Here is a 23,998-nt window from a genome sequence, read left to right as displayed (position 1 = left end):
TTCCATACTCTTGGCCACAACCAAAATCCGGGCCACTCAGGCTGCCAAAAGGAGAAGGCAATCCCAATAGGCTGTGCAGAGTTTCATAATATGATGTTTTCCCTCATTCCTTTACTGGTGCTTTGAATAAAGGACAACCTCGACGTGAAAACTGGCATCATTAGGTTTCATCAGGATAAACAGGCGCATTTTACACCTCTCTCAGAGCAATTATTTCAGGCTTTCCATAAACATTTGGATTTAAAGGTACTCAAAGGTCCATATCCATTACCTTGGTGGAAAAGGAGTCATACTGATCCAGCAGCTCTTCACAACCTGAACTCCGGAACTGTTTTAGGGTCTGTGTTGGAACCATGCATGGAAACATTCAGAGCCAGAAAGAGAAATATGTTCACAAAAACACTGGACCAAATTCTGTTCTCCTATCTAACTAACCATCTATGCAAGTACCTATACTTGCATGACCCTCCTCGCCATGATATCTGCAGGCTTCATAATTGCGGATGGATTTTATTCCGAAAATACTCCTTTGAGGTAGGGAAGAATCAGCTCCATTTTACAGAGCACATAGCTATGGCAGCAACTGAACCCAAATCTCTTGAGTCCTACTGCAATGCCCTATCTACTTGACCCTAATTCCTCTGTATAGCCATGAAACCCCACTGAATGTAACTGAGGTGCATGGCATAGTCTCCAGCCCTGCTGTTGTTAAATGGCAGGAGTTGATCCCGAGTTCACTGTTTAGGAAACAAAAACAGGTGTTTCTTTTCAGAGGTGCTGAGCACCCACAGCACTGGGGGGATCACATGAATAAAAGTGAAAGGAAAACCGGGGCCAGATCATGTGGTAAATCCCCCACAAGGAGTATTATAGCTACATGCAGGCAGCAGTCTAAGATTCCCCTGACACAGGATGTATTCTGGGTTGGAACGGTGTTGAGAAGGGATGTGTTGGGAAAGGAGCAGGGGAGACCAGCACATACTGCAGAAGAAGAGACCTCCTGTACTGCAGTACAAGTTAGGGCCATTTCTCAGAATCAGGCCTCGTGATTTCTTTTCTTTTATACAATCAACCAATAAACATACCTTCTTCAGAATTCCTAGATAAAGTTCCTTCGCAGATTTGCCTCTCTCTGAGGGAGCCACAGTATAATTCAAAATATCAGGGTTCTGTTTGACCTTCCCAGCTGTTGTCCTGACACCATTAACCAAATACCAGGCGTTGTCATCCGTCTCAGAGAACTTGTTTAGCTTAAGGTCAAATTGTCTAATAAATTCACGAACAATACTGCGAAAGAAAGAAAGGGGAGAGAAAGGGGAAAGGAGAGAGTGAAAAATAAGAAAATAAATTATACGCTCTACTGGCTATACAAATAATACGGTTGTAAGTATGTTATTTATGTCATTCCCTTTTTGAACTTTCCTGATTCCAACTAATGTGATTAATGCTGTAGGACAGGGGTGGCCAACCTGAGCCTGGGAAGGAGCCAGAATTTACCAATGTAGATGGCCAAAGAGCCACAGTAATACGTCAGCACTCCCCATCAGCTCCCCACCCCCGCTCCGAGCACCTCCCACCCACCAGCAGCCCCGCCGATCTGCGCCTACCCCTCCCTCCCCGCACCTCCCAATCAGCTGTTTCATGGCATGCAGGAGGCTCTGGGGGTGGGGTGGGGTGGGGTGGGGGGAGGAGCAAGGGCACGGCAGGCTCAGGGGAGGGGGCAGGAATGGGTGGAGTCGGGGCAGGCCCTGTGGCAGAGCCAGGGGTTGAGCAGCGAGCACCCCCCAGCACATTGGAAAGTTGACACCTGTAGCTCCAGCCCCAGAATCAGTCCCTATACAAGGAACCGCACATTAACTTCTGAAGAGTCGCAGGTTGGCCACCCCTGCTGTAGGAATATGATAGATAGGTAGATAGATAGATCCTGATGTAAACTGATGTAGTTCCATTGACTACAAGGGGACTACCAGCTATATAGTAGCTGAGGGCTTGGAATATTGACGGGTTACCACAGGTGTTGTATATGATAACCTCATCTGTTGTTCCGCTTCTGAATTGTAGTCTCAGTTCACGGTAGTTTCCTTTGAAGTTAGGGTACATTTATGGTACTGTTTTTTGTGTTTGTTTGTTTTAATAAGCTTTTGCTCCATATAATTGTGCTGAAAAAGATTCTATTCTATTCTAGTTCTTCTACTTCCTCACAAAACAATTGGGTGCAGTGTTTTATGAAACAATGCAACTCATTTCAAATCACTTTGGCTAATGAAGAGCCCATATCTGTTGTCTGGCTTCCCTTTGACTCAGGGCCTGATACAACTTCCGTTAACATAAATTGGAATTTTTCCATTGGTTTCCATTGGAAGTTTGACCATGCACTCACAAGCTGCCAGTTCCATAACTAGGCCCCGATCCTGAAAAAACTTATTGCTCAGTTCATTGTTTACTATTGGCCATAATCCCACCCAGGTCATTGTGACTAGTCATGGCAGGAAATATTACATCTAGCAGCAAGTTCTTTTAGGGTGTTTGATCTCATCCCTAACCACAGCAGAATTCTGCAAAACTGGGCTGTTCCTTTACCAAACAACTTACATGGCTGAGGAGTAGAAACTGTATTACCTGTGGGTGCTTGGCAAACGCATGGCTCCCAACTCCACGTACCAATCTTGTGTCTCATCTCGATAGGTCCTGATTCGTCCTCCCACACGACCACTGGTTTCCAGAACTGTAACCTAGGAAACAGCATGGAACATCATTTCCACTCACTTATGTGGCACATGCAGAATTTTAGGCGCAAAGGACAAAACTTTCAAACCTTGGTGACTAAAATTAGGTAACTGAATCTACATTCAGGCACCTGAATAAGTGTCCTGATGGCTCTGCACCCACCAGTTCCTAACATTATGTACATTGCACCTCTGAAAATTGCACCCATTTAAGGTGGGATTTTCAAAAGCACTCCATCTTGGTTGAACTGCACCCACTGCAGTCAATGGGAGGAGACTGATGCCAAATTTGAGTGCACCTTAAAATCTGAGAGCCAGTTCTACACTCCCAAGGTTTGTCGGCCTAGTTGTGTTGTCAGGGGTATGAAAAAAAACCACACATCCCAGGCAACATAAGAATGCTGGCAAAACCCCCAGTGTAAACATAGCTAGGACAACACAAGAGTGCTTCTGTTGACACAACTAATGTCATTTGGGGACTTGGAGTTACCATACTGACAGACAAAACTCATTCTGTCATCATAAGCTGCATCTAAACTAGGCAGCTCTGCTGGAATAGCTATCCTGGCAAAGAATTTGTAGTGTAGGCAAGGTCTGAGCCTTACATGCTGGCATAAGGATTTTGAGGGAAGATTTTCTCCAGCTGCATTTAACTGTCATTGTGCTTTTGAAAACCTTCCTGTAAGTGCTTAACTTTAAGCACCCAAGTTTGAACATTGTCTGTATGTTTTCCAAAGCATCAGGGTCCTCAGAATTCACAAAGACCGTAGACTGGGATTTTCAACTCCCTAGGCTTCTATGCCTGAAAGACAAATGGATTTATGTGGGAGTTAAATAGTTCATAAGTCTTGCACTGACTCCCCTGTACACAGAGATGAAGATCATTTAAAGATATGCATCCACTGGGCTGAAATTCACCTCTGTTGTTTGTGGCACGCAAAGAACATAAAAAGAAGGCAGAGTGAAGGCTACCAATAGCATATCAATTTTCACATGCTTAGATTTCTGTGAAAGAATGTATGCCCTGTACAGATATTGACATTTGAAAGTAGATAACTGTAACTTGCCACTTTCTAATGGATAGGGTTATTTTGAAACTGTAGCTTTTGGGGTGTTAGTTCCCCTTTCTATTTCTTATGATAGTTACTGTAACTTCTCCAGCTTTAAATTAATGAAGTTTTAGGGAAATGTTCCAGGACAGAAATGGGAACAGGGGAACCTAAATCTTATTAAAATACAATGGGAGTTGGGCACCTAAAGTCCCATTATTGCCTTTGAAAAATCTCTTCCTTTGTCAGCAAGCCTTTTCTTTCTTTCTTTTTTTCGTGGAAATTCCCCTTGTTTCATTATTATCCATTCTTTAGCCTAATAACCTTTATTCCTCAGACAAGAAATAATGAAAAATACTCAAGCCAGCAGTGACTCCCTGCCTTGCTCTGACATCTCTCTGTGCATAGAATTACCATGTGACCAGCATCTCTGAGCAGTTTGGCAGCAGTGAGTCCACTTATGCCTGCCCCTACAATGACCACCTCCACTGGATGAGTTGCCTTTCCGAGCCCATTTTCAGCAATCTTCACCAGGTCATTGTAGTCGGGATCATCAAGGCAAGGGAAGCTAGAGAAACTCTCAGGCCATAATACAGCCACAAGGAAACACAGCCTGGAAAGCACTGGGGACATATGGACAAAGAGAAGTGAGGTGTAGTTAATGAATGATGCAGTCAGGGAAGCAAATTCATTTTCTGAAACCCAGATGGCAGGTGGCATCCCTGAAATGACATGAATCAACCCACAGCAGAGCTAAAATCCATAAAAGGGTGTGCAGCAAACCAGCCCTGAGTATTGCCAGACGATACATAAGAGCAAACCAGCTCCTAACTTTACCAGTGTACAGAGACTATCATTTTAAGGTATGTCTACACTGGAGATGCATGTGTCATTTCCAGCTTGAGTAGACAGACCTGTGCTCCCTCTTATTGAGCTAGCATGCTAAAAATAGAATGGTATCCACAGCAGTGGAAGCATGGGGCGGGGAGAAGTATATTCCTAGGATCTTGGACAGAACCATATTAGGGGCAGGTACCCCTTCCTGCTGCTCACACCACCATGGCTACCCTCAGATTATAAAATCTCTGGGGAATGGGCTGTCATTTAAAACATCTTTGCACAGTGCCTAGCACAATGAAGGTGAGAGGCCTGGGTGAGACCTCTTGGATCCACCACACATGGAGTCGTTGACAGCCTAGGTAGAGAAGCTCAAACATATAACTCATCTCTGGCAGAGTGTGTGTCCGTCCCACCCGTGATGTGCCATACCCAAGCCCTAGGGACAGGGCAGCAACCTGGGGAGAGGAGCTGCAATGTAATGAATATAATGGGCAAGAGTTTCAGAAGTGCTGTTGTGTGACCAACTTGGGACACTTGAAAGAGGGCTGATTTTCAGATAGCAGGTGTCCAGCCTTTTCTGAAAAATGAAGCCCCTTTAAGATGCCTCAACTGGGGCACACTGAAATTGCTCTTTACCCTGTAGCTAAACCACAAGACATGGGCTTGATGCAGGAATTACAAGATGAAATTCTATGTCTTGCATTAGGCAGGAGTCAGACTGGAAGATCACAATGGTCCCCTCTGGACTTAGGGTCTGTGAAATAATAAGGCATGCAAAATCAATAGGTTCCTCCCCCACTCTGAACTCTAGGGTACAGATGTGGGGACCTGCATGAAAAACCTCCTAAGCTTATCTTTACCAGCTTAGGTCAAAACTTCCCCAAGGTACAAAATATTACACCCGTTGTCCTTGGACTGGCCGCTACCACCACCAAACTAATACTGGTTACTGGGGAAGAGCTGTTTGGACGCGTCCTTCCCCCCAAAATACTTCCCAAAAACCTTGCACCCCACTTCCTGGACAAGGTTTGGTAAAAAGCCTCACCAATTTGCCTAGGTGACTACAGACCCAGACCCTTGGATCTTAAGAACAATGAACAATCCTCCCAACACTTGCACCCCCCCCTTTCCTGGGAAATGTTGGATAAAAAGCCTCACCAATTTGCATAGGTGACCACAGACCCAAACCCTTGGATCTGAGAACAATGAAAAAGCATTCAGTGTTTTACAAGAAGACTTTTAATAAAAAATAGTAGTAAATAGAAATAAAGAAATCCCCCCTGTAAAATCAGGATGGTAGATATCTTACAGGGTAATTAGATTCAAAAACATAGAGAACCCCTCTAGGCAAAACCTTAAGTTACAAAAAAGATACACAGACAGAAATAGTTATTCTATTCAGCACAATTCTTTTCTCAGCCATTTAAAGAAATCATAATCTAACACATACCTAGCTAGATTACTTACTAAAAGTTCTAAGACTCCATTCCTGGTCTATCCCCGGCCAAGACGACTACAGACAGACACAGACCCTTTGTTTCTCTCCCTCCTCCCAGCTTTTGAAAGTATCTTGTCTCCTCATTGGTCATTTTGGTCAGGTGCCAGCGAGGTTACCTTTAGCTTCTTAACCCTTTACAGGTGAGAGGAGCTTTCCCCTGGCCAGGAGGGATTTCAAAGGGGTTTACCCTTCCCTTTATATTTATGACAAATGGCTTGGCCCAAAAGATACAAAACACTTTGTTAACTTTAAGGTCTTGTCCACATTGCAGATCTTTTCCCAAAAAATTCAAACCAGTTTCAGTTGGAACCACATTTGGAGCCACAGAGTCAATAAGTTTGTTGTTGGCCATAATCATATTTATAACCAGTTTAAATAATTTGGCTATCAGGAGGCTTAAGTAAACCAGTTATAAGAATGATTTTGGCTGCTTGAGCCTTGTCTACATTGGGGTTCTAACTAGGTTCAAACTGATTTTAAAACCAGTTTGAATCTTTTAATACATTTCCCCAGTGTGGACAAAATTGTCGTGAAGGGTGCTACTTAACTTTAAAGTTCAAAAGGAACTTTATAACAAGGAATATTAAAGACGTTTAAATAAAACGTTAAGGCGCAGTGGGTGAGATTTTCAAAAGCGCTCAGTGTTGACCTAAATTTGCTCCCACTAAAGTAATTGAATCTCCACACTGCTACAGTGCTTTTACTCCGTTGGCTATTTTGGAAATATTGGTGATTAGACCTCTCTGTGCTCCTCAAATAAATTTAGTTTTCTAGAAATGCCCTGAGAAACAGCAGGGTAGAGCCGAGCCCATTCAGAACAATCCTTTAAACTATAAACAGATGCATCAGCAATGCATATAAATTCAGTTCTCAGGAATGAGAAACACAGTTCAAGAGTTTCCAGTTTCAGGTGGAAGCTACTACCCAAAGAACCACAGAATAAGATTTTTTTTCTCTTCCCTTCTCAAACAGGCACCAGTTTCACTCAAGAAACTAAACAGTACCAAAAATTTCCTTTGGACAACATGACTTGCTTTAAACCCTGATCCTACAAGCCTGACTCACACTAGGAATCTCATGGAATCATTGTTGGCACTGGAACTGTGTCCCTGATCCATGCCCCAGCCTTGAACAGTTGTAAGTGAGACCCCCTCACACCCCACCCCCAGCATATTATTGGATGGCACTTTCTCAGAGGGTTACACAGTATTAACAGCAATTGATGCATTTAGAGTCCTACAGTCTAACCCTGCTGCCATTGAAGTTAAAGGCAAAATTCCCATTGCTTTCAATCATTCAGGATCAAGCCCTGAGTGTGACCAAATTTTCCCATAAAATACCCACAAAGGTGGGTATGGATTCTCTTTTTTAAAAATCACATTGCCAGCAAGAAAGCGTGATCCAAGGCTCATGGAAATCAGTGGGAATCAACTTCAAGGGAGCAGAAAGGGGTACTGAAAAACAAAGCCCAAGACATATTCATCTAAAAAAGAGCAAAAAAAAGTGAGAGGTTAAAATAAAGAGAAAGATGCAAAACAAGAAAGCAGCTGAACATGGACTAACACACATCCTTTCCTAGCCCCAAAGCAATTCTCCCAGCACAGCAGTGTCACTTACAGAATCTGTCCATGTTTCCACCAGCAGCACTAGTCATCTAGTGATCACTTTCATTTTATAGCCTGAACCAGCTGATCTCAGAAAAAAAAAGTGGTTCAAAACTTCCAACCAATCAGTATGTTCCAAATACTGAGAGAGATGTAATTAATTATTCTAGGGGAAAAGAATTTCCAGTCTGACACAATTATGTGTATCTTTCTGCCCCACCCTTTGATCAGGAGACACCAACTGACTGGAACACAAGTTACTTATTGTTCTGGTAAGTCCCAAACATGTATACATGCAAGTCATACAACTATCTGTCTTCCTTTCAGCAGACATAGTACAATGCCTAATTCTGTAATTTGCAAAAATCTCTATGGATTTTTCTGCCTATTGCCCCCCTAAATCTGAAGAAATCTGTGCAAGGCACAGGGGGAAATTGATGAAATTTCTGTGGATATTTATGCTACACTCCTGCAAGCAGTTCAATATCTCTGACTTTGCATCCCTCCATTGGATCCCCTTGTCTTCCCTGGCAAGGCCAATCATGGACTATCCCCACTCCACCTATAATCTCTCGCACCACTGTGCTGTGGATACCTGCCCCAAGCGAGGTGCAATGGGGGGAGTGTACCTCTCCTCACAGTGAGTAGTCCCCGGCTGCCTTCTGTCCCTCCCATGGCCCAGCGCGGCAGCCATGCTTCTGTTCTGCCCGTGCAAGTAAATGGGGTGCGGGCCACGCTCCTTCCCCTCCCTCCCCGGCATGGGGCAGAAGCAGTGGGATGGCCAAGATTGGGAAGGGACTGGGACATTCCCAGCACCTTCAGCAGCCGCTCCACCTGGCCGTAGCTCACAGCACCCCTAGGTGGGCTGACCTGGACCCTCACACTGTTCCAGCCCCACATGCTGGGTGGCCACCATGCCAGGAGCCTGCCTGGCCGCAGGGGAGCAGTGTGTATTAACTTTAACTTTTAACCCACTTTTAACTTTTAGGTTCCCCTAGAACACCAGCACCCCTAGGCATGTGCCTAATTGGCAATCTGGCCCTGCAGAAGTGACAGTTGTGATCATCTAGTCTCACCTCCTGCATGTTGCAGGCCACAGAACCTCGTCCACCTACTCCTGTAATAAACCCCGATCCTCTGGCTGAGTTACTGAAGTCCTCAAACCATGGTTTAAAGACATCAAGTTACAGAGAATTCACCATTTACACTAGTTTTAACCTGCAAGTGACCTGTGCCCCATGCTGCAGAGGAAGACAACCCCCCCCCAGGGTCTCTGCCAATCTGATCCAGGGGAAAATTTCTTCCTAACCGCATATATGGTGGTCAGTTGGACCCTGAGTATGTTGGCAAGACCCATCAACCAGACACCAGGGAAAGAATTCTCTGTAGTAACTCAGAGACCTTCCCATCTAGTGTCTCATCACCAGTCATCGGGGATATTTGCTACTAACATTCGCGGATTGGCTACATGCCATTGTAGGCAGTCTCATCATACCGTCTCCTCCATAAATTTAACGAGCTCGGTCTTGAAGTCAGTTAGGTTTTTTTGCCCCCACTGGAAGGCTGTCCCAGAACTTCACTCCTCTGATGGTTAGAAACCTTTACCTAATTGCAAGCCTAAACTTGTTGATGGCCATTTATATCCATTTATTCTTGTGTCCACCGTGGCTTAACTTAAATAACTCCTCTCCCTCCCTGGTATTTATCCCTCTGATGTATTTATAGACAGAAATCCTATCTCCCTTCAGCCTTGGTTAGACTAAAAAAGCCAAGATCTCTGCGTTTCCTCTCATAAGGACCATCACCCCATTATGAGAGGTGCTGTATAATCATAGAACAAAATAGACATCGGTGATGAAGCGAGGTGGGGTGGGGGTCCTGTTTTTCAATGGTTTGCATGCAGAGAGTGTGGGACTCAGTTTCCCTGGGTGTTACTGGTTTAACAGGGTGGTGGGAGAGGGAGTTTGTTGTTACAGAGGGCCAGTGAATGGCCTGGAGAATGGATACGCCAGCGACAGGTGACCTGGTGACCGGGAGGCCCAGCTTGGGAGTCACTGCTGGTTCTGGCCAGTGAGAGGACAATGGGCTATGGAGAGAGGACCCTGGTGACCTGACCAGCCAGTTCCAGCCAGTGGGGAAACAAAGGACTGATGAGAGGAGAGGCTGAGAGGAGAGGAAGCCCAGATGGCCTGTTTACCTGGGACAGAAGACAAAGGACAGAGGTGGAACTTGGGGGATGGTGATATCAGATGCCCACGTGGAAGGAAGGGTTTTTCTGGGCTGGGAGGAGAGAGCAGCCAAAGCTAAGGTTGCCAACTTTCTAATTGCACAAAACTGAACACCCTAGCTCTGCCCCTTCCCTGAGGCCCCGCCCCCTGCTCATTACATTCCCCCTTCCTCGGTGGCTTGCTCTCCCCAACCCTTACTCTCTTTCACTGAGCTGGGGCAGGAGCTTTGGGTGTGGGAGGGGGTGAGGGCTCCAGGTGGGGGAGTGGGCTCTGGGGTGGGGCTGGGGATGAGGGGTTTGAGGTGTAGGAGGGGGCTCCAGGCTGAGAGGTGGGGCTGAGGGATTCGAAATGTGGGAGGAGACTGCAGGTTGAGGCAGGGGGTTGGAGTGTAGGAGGGGGTATGGGCTCTAGGCTAGGGGTATGGGCTCTGGGGTGGGGCCGGGGATGAGGGGCTTGGGGTGCAGGAGGGGGCTCCAGGTTTGGGGGGGCTCAGGGCTGGGGCAGAGGGTTGGGGTACAGGAGGGGGTATGGGCTCTGGGCTAGGGGTGCAGGTTCTGGGGTGGGTCTGGGGCAGAGGGGTTTGGGGTGCAGGAGGGGGCTCAGGGCTGGGGCAGGGGGTTGGGGCTTGGGGTCGGGGCGCTGGCTTACCTCGGGCGGCCCCTGGTCAGCGGCACAGCGGGGCTAAGGCAGGCTGCCTGCCTGTCCTGATATCGTGTTGCATGTGTCCTGGAAGCTGCCAGCAGGTCCGGCGCTAGTAGGCGGCTGGGAGGGGGGCAGGAGGCTGTCATAAATATAAAGGGAAGGGTAAACCCCTTTGAAATCCCTCCTGGCCAGGGGAAAGCTCCTCTCACCTGTAAAGGGTTAAGAAGCTAAAGGTAACCTCGCTGGCACCTGACCAAAATGACCAATGAGGAGACAAGATACTTTCAAAAGCTGGGAGGAGGGAGAGAAACAAAGGGTCTGTGTCTGTCTGTAGTCGTCTTGGCCGGGGATAGACCAGGAATGGAGTCTTAGAACTTTTAGTAAGTAATCTAGCTAGGTATGTGTTAGATTATGATTTCTTTAAATGGCTGAGAAAAGAATTGTGCTGAATAGAATAACTATTTCTGTCTGTGTATCTTTTTTGTAACTTAAGGTTTTGCCTAGAGGGGTTCTCTATGTTTTTGAATCTAATTACCCTGCAAGATATCTACCATCCTGATTTTACAGGGGGGATTTCTTTATTTCTATTTACTTCTATTTTTATTAAAAGTCTTCTTGTAAGAAAACTGAATGCTTTTTCATTGTTCTCAGATCCAAGGGTCTGGGTCTGTAGTCACCTAGGCAAATTGGTGAGGCTTTTTACCAAACCTTGTCCAGGAAGTGGGGTGCAAGGTTTTGGAAAGTATTTTGGGGGGAAGGACGCGTCCAAACAGCTCTTCCCCAGTAACCAGTATTAGTTTGGTGGTGGTAGCGGCCAGTCCAAGGACAACGGGTGTAATATTTTGTACCTTGGGGAAGTTTTGACCTAAGCTGGTAAAGATAAGCTTAGGAGGTTTTTCATGCAGGTCCCCACATCTGTACCCTAGAGTTCAGAGTGCGGGAGGAACCTTGACAGAGGCTCTGCGTGCTGCTCTAGTCCGCAGGCACTGCCCCCTAGCTCCTATTGGTCAGTTCCCAAATGGGAGCAGCCCCCCCACCCCCCACCTAGAAGCCAGACCTGCTGGCTGCTTCCGGGGTGCAGCGCAGTGCCAGGACAGATAGCAATCAGCCTGCCTTAGTGCCACAGCACCGCCGACCGGCCCTTTGACGTCCCAGACGGCGGCGCTTATGACCGGCGGAGCTGCTAGGGTCCTTTTCGACCAGGTGTTCTGGTCGAAAACTGGACACCTGGTCACCCTAGCCAGAGCTAGGACAACCTGCAGGCTGGAGAGACCTAGATGTACTGTGCTGAGGGATGGTAGGCCTGAGGCCCTGAGAGTTTTGTATACTGTGATCAGACGTGCAATAAACCCTCCTGTTTTACGCTGGCTGAGAGTCACTCCAGTCTACAGGTCGCGGTTGCATTATTCCTGCTGCGCGTGGAGGCCCTCGGGGTCCAGAGCAAGTGGACTCCCTGAGGGGTCCACATCGAGAGACAGGCACGCTGAGGGCTCAGAGAGGTGCGGTTCTGGGAGGCGGCGGGGCCTACAGCTTAACCCCTGTGAGAGAGTGGACCCCGAGAAGGGCTGTCACACTGAAGGGGTTTCAGAGTGGTAGCCATGTTAGTCTGTATCAGCAAAAACAACGAGGAGTCCTTGTGGTACCTTAGTGACTAACACATTTATTTGGGCATAAGCTTTTGTAGGCTAGAACCCACTTCATCAGATGCACAGAGTGGAGAATACAGTAGCAGGTATATAGACATAGTACATGAAAAGAATTCCCATCTTTTCATGTACTATGTATACATACCTGTTACTGTATTTTCCACTCTATGCATCTGATGAAGTGGGTTCTAGCCTACGAAACCTTATGCATCCGATCAAGTGAGCTGTAGCTCACGAAAGCTCATGCTCAAATAAATTTGTTTGTCTCTAAGGTGCCACAAGTACTCCTTTTCTTTTTGCAAATACAGACTAACACCGCTGCTACTCTGAAACCTGTCATTATGCAAGAAAATAAGGGAACTGGTCAGCATGTCAGGCTGCTGTCTAACCATTGTCAGCTTTTTTTTTTTTTTAGGCATTACAGCAAAGGAAATTTGTAAGGAGGGTTTTGAAAGAGGATAATGAGATAGCCCTGTGGATGTTTTTGAGGAGCTGCTACCAAACACAAGGAGCAGAATGGGAAAAAGCACACAGGTGCTTCTCTGAAAACAAGTAGGCAAGGAGGCTGGTATCATGGGTCGGTCAGAGCCGGGTGCTGACATTTAGATATCACCACAGCTCTCTATAATCCACAGCTGCGCCCCGGCTTGGGCTGGGAGCGCCATGCGTGGTGGATGGTCTCGTGCCTTCCCGAGGAGGCTGTGCTTATATTTCTTTTTGTTTCATTTTTAATGGAAAACAGGAAGGTCAGCTGTAGGCAGGTGCGGGAGGGCGCTGAAGATGCTGTGCCTAGGGTTGCGTAAGATGTAAATCAAGCCCTGCCCTTCTGGCCTTTAAATCTATGAGTCTCTGACTAGCCCTCTGTTCACTACAACAACATCAACAGTAATATGTGCATAACTTTACGCATGTGAGTAGTCCCACTAAATTCAAGTTACACATGACTGTAAGTGTTTGCAGGATCAAGGTCTTAATTTACATTTTTTTTAAATTATCATTAACAGTATTCAATACTTATTACAGATGGACAAAACCTGGGAGAAGGCAGAGGGGAATTTCATGAAAATTAGGTTGAAATTCAAAAAATCCAGGACATTTTCCATTGAAATATTTTCAGTCAGGTTTACAGCTGGGAGAATTTTCAGGAAAATTTCATAAGATCTTTTGCCCTCATCTTTTCATGGAAATTCAAAATGTCCATGAAAATGTTTGTTAGCATTTAAGAATTTAAAAAAAAAGCCAACCCAACCACTATAACAACTTTCATTCCAAAGGATCTCAGAACTCTTCACAGACTATAACTAATATCTGCAACCCTTAATCCCATGACTGGTTCCCGTCTAGTACTCATTATTCATGTGAACCATCTCTTCGGCTTCAGGGAAACTATTCATCTGGGTAGGGACCCCTCGCAGGAGAAAGGACACATGCTTTGTGTGACAGAGGACATCACCCTGCAATATCTTGGGCAAACTTTAATGAATTAAGTTAAACCTCATTAAATTAAATTCAATATCTTTGGAGTTCATTGTATTAAAAATGCAATTGTTTCTGTGAGATTGCATGTAACTTCTCTAGGAGGAAAGAGTTATGTTAATGTAATTCCAGTGGGAGGGCCGCCGGTGCCCAAACCATGGCCCCACCCCCTTGCGCCACCCTTTTCCCTCGAGCCCCTGCCCTTGCACCGCCCCTTCCCCCTGAGGCCCCACCCCCACCCCACCCCTTCCCCCGAGGACCTGCCCCTGCATCGCCCCTTCCCCCTAAGACCCTGCCCCCTCCCCCCACTGCTTACCCTTACAGCCGGTAAAAAGTGGAGGGGCCATGGCCCCCTGCCTCCCTTCCCCTGTTCCGGTGTCACTAGTTCAAACTGGATTCTCCAAAGACCAACAGACAAAAGAAAGGATTTTTTGGCTAAATAGCCTAGTTTTAAACAGGCTCAGAGCCTTTTTCCCTTGTGCAGCAAAGAGGCAGGACCTTTGGTCCACAGAGGGCCTCAATACCTAGGGAAGGCTTGGAAGGGCTTAGCCTATGGAGACCATATAAGACTGGGTGCAAGTTCTCATCTGAGGCCGTTATGAACTTGTGACAATAAGAGACCCCTTTGTGGGGTTTTGAAGGACTGCTCCTGCCAGAACCCATGTTAGAGTTGGGGAAATCTCTGGTCATCTTATTAGCAGGCGTATAAGTTCTTTTATTGTTTTTAACATGTGTTCTCGGTAGTGCTTTTACCATAAGAACAAAATAGACTTGCCTAGGAAATGCTGTGTGGTACCTTAGAACAGCCTCTGAGGATGTCATAAATATAAAGGGAAGGCTAACCACCTTTAAATCCCTCCTAGCCAGAGGAAAAACCCTTTCACCTGTACAGGGTTAAGAAGCTAAAGATAACCTCGCTGGCACCTGACCAAAATGACCAATGAGGAGACAAGATACTTTCAAAGCTGGAGGGGGGAAAACAAAGGGTTCTCTCTGTCTGTTTCAGAGTAGCAGTCGTGTTAGTCTGTTTTCACAAAAAGAAAAGGAGTACTAGTGGCATCTTAGAGACTAACCAATTTATTTGAGCATAAGCTTTCGTGAGCTACAGCTCACTTGCATCCGATGAAGTGAGCTGTAGCTCACGAAAGCTTATGCTCAAATAAGTTGGTTAGTCTCTGAGGTGCCACAAGTCCTCCTTTTCTCTGTCTGTTGTTTCTTTTGCTGGGACCAGAGCAGGAATGCAGGTCAGAACTCCTGTAAAGGGTTAATAAGCAATCTAGTTAGATATGCGTTAGATTCTGTTTTGTTTAAATGGCTGATAAAATAAGTTGTGCTGAATGGAATGTATATTCCTGTTTTTGTGTCTTTTTGTAACTTGAGGTTTAGCCTAGAGGATTCTCTATGTTCTGAATCTGATTACCCTGTAAGGTATTTACCATCCTGATTTTACAGAGGTGATTCTTTTACTTTTCTTTAATTAAAATTCTTCTTTTAAGAACCTGATTGCTTTTTCCTTGTTCTTAAGATCCAAGGGTTTGGATCTGTGTTCACCTATGCAAATTGATGAGGATTTTTATCAAGCCTTCCCCAGGAAAGGGGGTGTAGGGCTTGGGGGGGATTTGGGGGGGAAAGACGTTTCCAAGTGGGCTCTTTCCCGGTTATATTTTGTTAAACGCTTGGTGGTGGCAGCAATAAAGTCCAGGGACAAAAGGTAAAATAGTTTGTACCTTGGGGAAGTTTTAACCTAAGCTGGTAAAAATAAGCTTAGGGGGTTTTTCATGCAGGTCCCCACATCTGCACCCTAGAGTTCAGAGTGGGGAAGGAACCTTGACAGAGGAGAAAGCAAGCAGCCCTGTTTCAGCCGTCGGACTTTGCTGGTGGATTCACAGTCTCACTAGGGAGTTGTTAGTAGTCTTGGAAGAGATGGAAAGAGAAGCTTGCTCAGGCCATCTGGGGATAACACAGTGAAGGCAGGGAACTGTTCAGCCTGGAGATACCCCAGTCAGAAGGGAGAGAGCCATGTGTCTCCACCCAAGAGAGCCTGAAGTGGGTGCCCTCACTGAACCACTAAGGGGAGATATCGGTGCAGTTGCCCTGAACTATGTCACTCTACATTTAGGGGCCATTTACATCCAGCATTGAAATTCAGCTGCCTCTACTGTGATCTTGCAAAGTTTTATAGAATATGCTTAATTTGAACTCCCATGGAAGTCAGGGGGGCTATTCTATTCTATTCTAAATATGTGATTTTTTTTTTACCAACATAGCTATATGTCTGCACAAATCCTAGAGTAAATTCAAGTATATTGGCATAACTGCTCTTACGCTGATATTCATAGATTCAGGATTCTGAGGCCAGAAGGGACCACTGCCTTCCTGTATAATACAGGACACAGAACTTCGCCAAAATAATTCCTAGAGCTTACCTTTTAGAGAAACACACAAAGTTCATTTAAAAATCATCTGTGATGGAGAATCCCCCATGATCCTTGGTAAATTGTTCCAATCCACCAAGGCCCTTCGTAAGCTGTGTTATAACAGTAGACCTGTCTCCACGCTAGGAAAGCTATGCAGGTATAATTATACCAGCCAAGCCTTCCTACTATGGTAGACCTGGCCTTAGTATCACTGGGGGCCATCACCCTTTGAATCTTGGGGTAACTCCGCACAGCAGCTGGAAGGCATCATTCCCAGTTTGGGTAGACATACATGCTCTATCTCTGCACTTGTGTGGCCACAGCAGCAAAGGCAGCAGCTTGGACTAGCTACCCACATTCATATCCAGGTGTCAGGAGGAACTGCACTCAGGTGGCCAGCCAGAGGGGGAATGTCTCCCAAGCTGTGAATTGCACTTTCCAGCTACAGTATACACGTACACATAGAAGCGTTAATCACAAATTCAGTCTTCCTCACATGATGCGTAGGGCTTGTAGGTATGGGAAAGTTTGGCCAGTTATACCAATGTATTTATACCAATATAGTTTAAATCAAAATAGTAATACTGGTATAACTTCTCAAGTGGACACACTGAGTCCAGAATCAGAATGGCTTGTTATGGTTTAGTTTAAACCCCTTCCAAAGCACTAAACTGGATAAAGTTACCTTATTCTGTAATAAGAGTGACTATGGGGCAGTTATATTGATATAAATAGATCAGTTTAAATTCACACTTTAGTTTATGTAGGTTCCTTTGTAAACAAGCCCTCATTGGGTTTGGTGCAGGTTCCTCAAAGGTATTTCGGGTCCTAACTTTCACTGAAATCAATGGGAGCTAGAAGCCTAAATACCTTTGAGGATCTGGGCCTTTGTCCTTGATGAGCCTGGTTTACTCACTGTTTTTCTTCCCCACCCCCTTTCCCCCAAGGAAATCATGGGTGGCAGATATAATGAGCCAGGAGTGGCTAAACCTCCCCTAACCCAGGCCGGGACCCCTCCCACGTTCCACCCCAACCAAGGCCCCGCCCTCATTCCCCCTCTCCCCTGAAGCTAGCAGGGGCTTAGCTTGACCCAGGGGCCTGGAGCTCAGAGCTGCTGGAGCGGGTGGGCCGGTGCCCAGGCCGGCTGGCGGGCCAGGACTCAAGGCGGTCGGTGGCCTGGGACTCAGGGCAGCTGGGGTGGGCTAGCCGGAGCTCAGGCCAGGGTGCGGTGGGTGGGTGGGTGGGGGCTTGGGGCTCTGGTGGGTGAAGGGAGATAGAAGGGGTGTAGGGGCAGGGCCTCGGGCAGAAGGGGTGGGGCCAGGGGGCTAGCCTCCCCGAAGGGTAGATTCACACGCCGCCCATGCTACTAAATAAGTAATTTAAGGTTCACTTCATCTGAGAAGTGTAACTTTAAATTGGCACTCCCCAGATTTTTAAATGTTCAAGGTTTTGCGAGGCTGTTTGGATTTTTTTTTTTTTTTGTCCTAAGATTCTTGAAATGTAACATGCTCTCAACCTGCTGATCTGCAATCACAGTCAGAATTTCACTTTACTGGAATATTTATATATGTTGTAATCGCTGGTGTTTCTCCCCTTGTCTGGGCCCCACTTCCTCCTTCAACTACTTTCAGTTCTTCTACTACTTTTATTTCTAAAAAGTCAGCTTAGAATCACATGGCCCAAAGAAGAGACTACATAGACGCATAACAACCAAATTACATCACTTGCCTTCTGAGTTTATGAGTCTGAGCGCCTCCCAGACCTCATTGCTTCCCATTTATGCCAGTGAAACACAAGAGTGAGCACGCAGGCTCGTAAGACAATCTGGAGTGCTAGTAACTTTTGAAAGTTTCCTTTCCTGTGTGGTTTCCACTAGCCCTGTGACTGTCTCAGTAGTTTCTCCTAAACTGCCATGCCCTCACTGAGGGGTGGTTCCCATTCTGGCCTTGTGTATGTTACAAGTTTTTAGCATGTTTGAACACAGTTGTGAAGAATTCAGAGCAGAACTAGCATATGTATGTGAACTGGTAATAGCGTCTCCCGCAGTGAAGACACAACATCAGGCATAGGTGCCAACTTTTACTTTTCCCCTGAGGGTGCTCCACCCCTGCCCCGCCCTCACTCCGTCCCTTCCCCCAAGGCCCCTCCCTCGCTCTGTCTCATCCCGCCCCCACTGTGCCCCCTCCCCGAGGCCCCGCCTGCTCGGTGCTCTCCGCCCTCCCCCAATCCACTCCCCAAGCTGCCAAACAGCCTATCAGCTGTTTGGTGGCGTCCCCAGTCAGCTGTTTGGCAGCACCCTGGATTAGCTGATCTGGCGTGTCACCAAACAGCTGTGACTGGTGGGTGATGAGCACCCACTGTTTTTATTCTGTGGATGCTCCAGCCCCGGGATTGGCGCCCATCCCCTCAGGTCCCTTCACACTACTCCAGTAGGATAAAGGGGGCTTGAAGTGGTTGTAAATGCCCCTCTGAGAATAGTCCCCTGCACAGGGGACTTCTCAACTGGTAGTGACCTGGTTTAAGAGATTTACATTGGCCCTACAAGTGAAGGGAGCATGTTGGAGATATTGACAGTGATGTGATGCAGAATGCACGGCACTACACCTATCTCTCCTGCCAAATGCCTATAATAGGGCATGGGAAACAGAATAAGGTCTACACTACAAACTTATATTGGTATAACAGTGTCTCTCAGGGGTGTGAAAAACCCACACCCCTGAGCGAAGTAGTTATACCAACCTAACTCCAGGTGTAGAGCTTCTTCCACTGACATACCTACCACTTCTCAGGGAGGTGGATTAACTACGCCAGCGGGAGAGCTCTCTCCTGTCAGCACAGAGCGACTTCACTAAAGCGATACAGCGGCACAGCTGCACCAATGAAGCCATTATAAGTATAGACTTGCCCATATCTACCGCCTCTCCGAGAGGTGGATTAACTACTGTGACAGTCTATACCCTTATGTTCACCTATGTACAAGGCTATGATAAACTTTGTACAAAGTATGCCTTATGAGGTATCATTTGAAAACTCATAATTTGCTGATAATTATTGTCCTGGTAAAATATGCATAGCAACATTGTATGTAACATTATATGTAACAACATTGTATGTAACAACACTACTGTATGTTGTTACTAAGACATATTCCAAATCTGGGGAGACAGCAACAAACCAGTTGCTCAGAAACAAGAGCCAGACTTATGCCTCAGTCAGGTATCAACAAGATCAAATGGTCTATCACATGGTCAAGTGGCCATTCTTTGGCAAGAAGAAGGGTATGCATGAGAAATCTACATTTTGACAAATAAACAGCTGGGGCTTTCTGTCCCCTCAGACGTTCTCTCTCCTGAACCTCAGCTGGAGATGATTCTTGCTAAAAAGAAATGACTATAAGAGGGGAAGGCAAACGTCCCAAGGGTACTTTTCCTCCCTTTCTCATCAACAACACCTGAAGGAAAAGGCAAGGAGCATTGGACTTCATTTACTGGGGGAAAGGTCCTGACTGAAAGGCATCCAGCAAATAACACTGCAAAACATGTGGTGAGAGAAATCTTTGTTTTGAATTCATTTCGCTTGTTAAGTTAGGTAGTAGTAGTGTTTTACCTTTTATTTCTTTGTAACCCATTCTGACTTTTAGCCTCATTACTTGTGAACACTTAAAATCTTTCTTTCTCTAGTTAATAAACTTGTTTGGTTGTTTTATCTAAACCAATGTATTTGGATTGATCTGTCTGGGAACCTCTATTTGGGATAACAGGATTTGTGCACATCATTTTCTATTAATGGAAATGATGGACTTTCTATGAGCTTGTATTGTCCAGAAGGAGAGAGCTGGGCAGTACAAGATGTACATTTCTGGGAGGAAATCTGGGACTGGGAGTTTGCTGATGTTGCTGTACAATATAACTTGTGAGTTGTTGGCTATAACACTCATACAATATATCTGGGAGTGATTTACATGCTGGGGGCTGTGTGGTTGTTCTCACAGTGAAGCCATATAAGAGGCACCCTGGGCTGAAGAATTGAGGGGACACAGCTTTTCAACTGTCCAGACTGTACTCTGGGGAATGTCACATCTAAGCTGACGGGAGAAGCAATCATGCCCAAAAGTATGAGGAGCACAAAGGTTTCTTGAACCCCACTGTCTTCATCAATCCATGCTCCAAGTGCAGGAGCAGAGTAACTGAAACTGCTGTGCCTAATTAATGGTACCCCTCAACCTCCATCCATAACCCAGGCTCCAGGCATTCATGAGGTCCAAGCATGGAGCCACTCCTTCATCATGGGACAAATTCTATCAGCCTCTCTCACAATGAGTAGCAATTTAGCAAGTAATCCCACTGCAGTGGCAACTGGTGTGTTTGCCACTGTGTCACCTTAATCCTGCTCAGAACAAGTTTCATCTACTGGAGTGTTCCCACCATTACCTGACACCTCTTGGTGGGTCACCAAGAAAGTGGATGGGACCAGGGACCTCTAGATCTAAAAGCATCCATCTCTCCTGCCTGAGCCAAAAGAACCAGCTCTGTTAGATCAAAGCTATCAGCCAACTCATCCAAGCAATATGTAGAGGGGGGACAAAGAGTCGCACAATGTGAGCAGTAGGAACAAGGAGCACAACCTGAGCTGATGCAGGACAGAGGCAAGAGCCATCAGAGCTAGAAGCCAAAGCATTGCCCAGCCAGCAATCTGCTGCTGCTGCTGAGCTTAAAAGCAAGCCTGTTTGCTCCCCCTAGCCAATCAGGCAGTCTGTCCGGTGACCCTACTGCAACTCAGCGGAGCTCATTAATCTGCTTGGAGACTGGGCTGATGAGTCCTCAGACTCAGCTGAAGTGCTCAAAACACACTGGAGTTATTTGCAGTGTAGTTGTAGCCGTGTTGGTCCTAGGATATTGCAGAGACAAGGTGGGTGAGGGAATAGCTTTTACTGGACCAACTTCTCTTGGTGAAAGAGACAAGCTTTCGAACTACACAGAGCTCGTTAGAGTTATGTCAGTGTAAAAGCACTGTGAGTACCATGAAAGCACATTCAGTCCCTATTAGAGATTCACTACAGTTGTGCTGTGGGCCAGATTGACTGAGACACGTTGACAGCTTTGGGGCACTTCGTGGATGCAAAGCAGGTGTACATGCAGCATAATTAGCCCTCTGTACAGGTTTGCTGCTGCTAGATGCTGAGCATTCTCTGCTCCTATTGATTTAAGTCCAACCTGAGATCAGTGGCAGCTCCAGGAAGCTATCAACACCTGGCAGCGTCAGGCCGTTTTTTACAACACAACAACCTGCATACCTTGCTCCGTGTCGCATAAAATAGGTCTTCAGCAGATCTGCCTTTCTTTGAGTCGACCATGGGGTAATTCAAGATATCAGGACTTTGTTTGACATTTCCTGCTCTCTCGCTGGCACCAGTAACCAAATATCAGCTGCTGTTACTCTGTGAGAACTTGTTTAGCAGAAGATTAAATTGTTCAATAAACGTTTGGACAATTCTGAGAGTGAGAGAAGAGAGAGGGTAATTTTGTTTAAAAGGAAAAGTCTTCTACGTGAACCAGAACAAAACGAGATCTAGTTCAAACCAGTATTTTTTACTTGAACCAGAACCAAACCTGCACCATAATTTTGGTCTATCTACTGAACCTGAACCAGAATCAAGAGGAAGAAAAAAAAAGGTTACCGCCCCAACAAAAAGTAGATGGGCCAGGCCCGTCCACTGGGGTAGCATCCACCCAATCTACTTCCTCAGTCACACTGCTGCAGCAGAGTGGAGTACAGGCACTCTTCCTTGAGGATGAAGAGGAAACCCTGATCCTGGGAGGTGCTTGAGGTCCAGGAGTGGTGTGATGATGAGTGGCTTTTGCTCCAAGTTGGGGGTGAGATGAAGGGGAGAGGAATGGAGAGCAGGCACCGCTCCAATTGTGCTTTGGAACTGGAGCTGGATGGTAAACAAACTTTGGTGCATCTCTGGAGTAAGGTGCTAACACTTTTTTCACCTACATAGGTTTTGTAGGGTGGGAACATCCATTCCACTTGCCCTGGGACAAGGCATCTTCCACCAACCTGACTCTAAGCATCTACACAAAAATGTCACTCCCGCCGATGTAACTCGCCCGTTATTCCGATGTAATAACCGCACCTCTGCGAGAGACGTAGCACTAGGTCGATGCAGTTAAGTTGACGCAGTGTCAGTGTAGACACTGCGTTGCTTACATCGACCGTCGCTGGCTTTGAGAAGCCTTCCCACAATGCCCCACACTGGCAGTTAAATTGGTGCAAGCACTCTGGGTGAGAACGTGCGCTTCCAGCACAAGGAGTGTAGTATGGACGTGCAAAAGTGATTTAATTACTGCGGTGACTGTACAACACCGTAACTTAGGTCACCATAATTAGGTAATGTAGACTCAACTTTAGAAACAGTAGTGCCGTTAGCAAGGAGTCTAAGGCTGTGTCTACACTAGCACTTATGTCGGTAAAACTTAAGTCCCTCAGGTCTATGAAAAAACCACCCCCGTGACCGACATAAGTTACACCAACACAAGCGCCGGTGAGGACAGCGCTGTGTCGGCGAGAGATGCTCTCCCGCCAACACAGCTACCGCCGCTCATTGGGGGTGGTTTAATTGTGCCGACGGGAGAGCTCTCGCCCATTGGCATAGAGCAGCTGCACAGGAAACCTTACCGCAGCGCAGCTGTGCTGCTGTAAGTTCACGAGTACAGACATAGCCTAAGAAGCAACTTGGAATTTGGAAAGGCAAAGTCTAGAGTCAGAACAAGCTCTGCAAAATTTGCAATTCAATCCAACTCACACGGCTGACAATGACTCAAAATCACCCCCTCTGACCTGCTAAAACACACCCATACTTGATCAGATTCTGCAAATGTGCAACTGGGCTGCACTATTGACACTCGTATAGAGGCTTGTTTCAGCAGTAGGTTAAATACCACAGTTAGTAGCCCTGCACTTTCATACTTGCATTCCATCAGAACTCTTGGGTGAAGGCCATCTGGTCCTGGTGACTTTTTATTGTTTAATTTTTCAATTTCTTCTAAAATCTCTTCTTCTGACACATCACTGTGGGAAAGTACTTCACATTCGTTACCTAAGAAGGATAGCTCTGATGGGGCTATTTCCTCCACGTTCTCTGCAATGAAGACCTATTCAAAGACTTCATTTAGCCTCTCTGCAATAGCTTTGTCTTCCTTTTCACAACGTGTGCATCTAGTAGCCTGCTTGCAGGCTCCCTTCTTCCGCTGTACTTAAAAATCACCTTACTGTTAGTTTTTGCATTTTTAGCAGGTTGCTTCTCAAATTCTTGCATGCCATTCCTTATTATACTTTTACACTCAACCTGCCAGAGTTTGGGCCACTCCCTATAATTCTAATTAGGATTTTACTGCCATGTTTTTAAGGATGCCTTTTTGCCTATAATGGCCAGCATTACAGTACTTTTTCACAATGGTGTATACCCACTACATCACTGATGCTTGAAACAGAAGGCACCCAAGCCACAAGATTGTACATTAAGAATCTCCTCTATTTTCACACAGTGAACAGCCAAAGAGGGGATGGTGGTATTGGAACAAGCAACCATTCAAAGTCTAGAATTTAAAACAACCAGACAAGGGTAACTTCTGCCTTCTAGAAAGCCAATAAACTCTCTGATCACCAAAGAGCCCCTCAAAGCTATATCTCCACAGCTTTCTCTACTTTGAAAGACAGCATTGCTCAAGAAAGAGAAGGGAAAGAGGTGGCTTGGTATTCAACACTCAATGACTGCTTAGAAAACAGCCATGCTAACATAAGAACAGCCATACTGGGTCAGACCAAAGGTCCATCTAACCCAGTACCCTGTCTTCTGACAGTGGCGAATGC

At 46.1% G+C, this 23,998-nt stretch overlaps 1 protein-coding gene across 4 annotated transcripts in view; it reads right to left on the bottom strand.

Moving 5' to 3' along the window:
• Positions 1–23,998, bottom strand: part of LOC140898281 (L-amino-acid oxidase) — a 51,473-nt gene that overhangs the window by 5,677 nt on the left and 21,798 nt on the right. For 2 of the 4 annotated variants that reach the window (XM_073311913.2, XM_073311912.2), the window contains exons 3-6: positions 4,190–4,398; positions 2,620–2,732; positions 1,086–1,287; positions 272–340 (exon numbers count right to left, since the gene is read on the bottom strand). In XM_073311913.2, the coding sequence (XP_073168014.1) occupies positions 272–340; positions 1,086–1,287; positions 2,620–2,732; positions 4,190–4,398 (593 nt within the window). Of the gene's footprint in view, positions 1–271; positions 341–1,085; positions 1,288–2,619; positions 2,733–4,189; positions 4,399–7,730; positions 7,768–23,998 lie in introns of those variants that run through there. The other 2 variants (XM_073311910.2, XM_078848812.1) reach the window with 2 other exon arrangements.

The sequence above is a fragment of the Lepidochelys kempii genome, chromosome 14, assembly GCF_965140285.1.
Source record: "Lepidochelys kempii isolate rLepKem1 chromosome 14, rLepKem1.hap1, whole genome shotgun sequence".
Classification (NCBI taxonomy): Eukaryota; Metazoa; Chordata; order Testudines; family Cheloniidae; genus Lepidochelys; species Lepidochelys kempii.
Note: the sequence above shows the minus strand (reverse complement) of the source record. Positions and strands in the feature narration are given on the sequence as shown.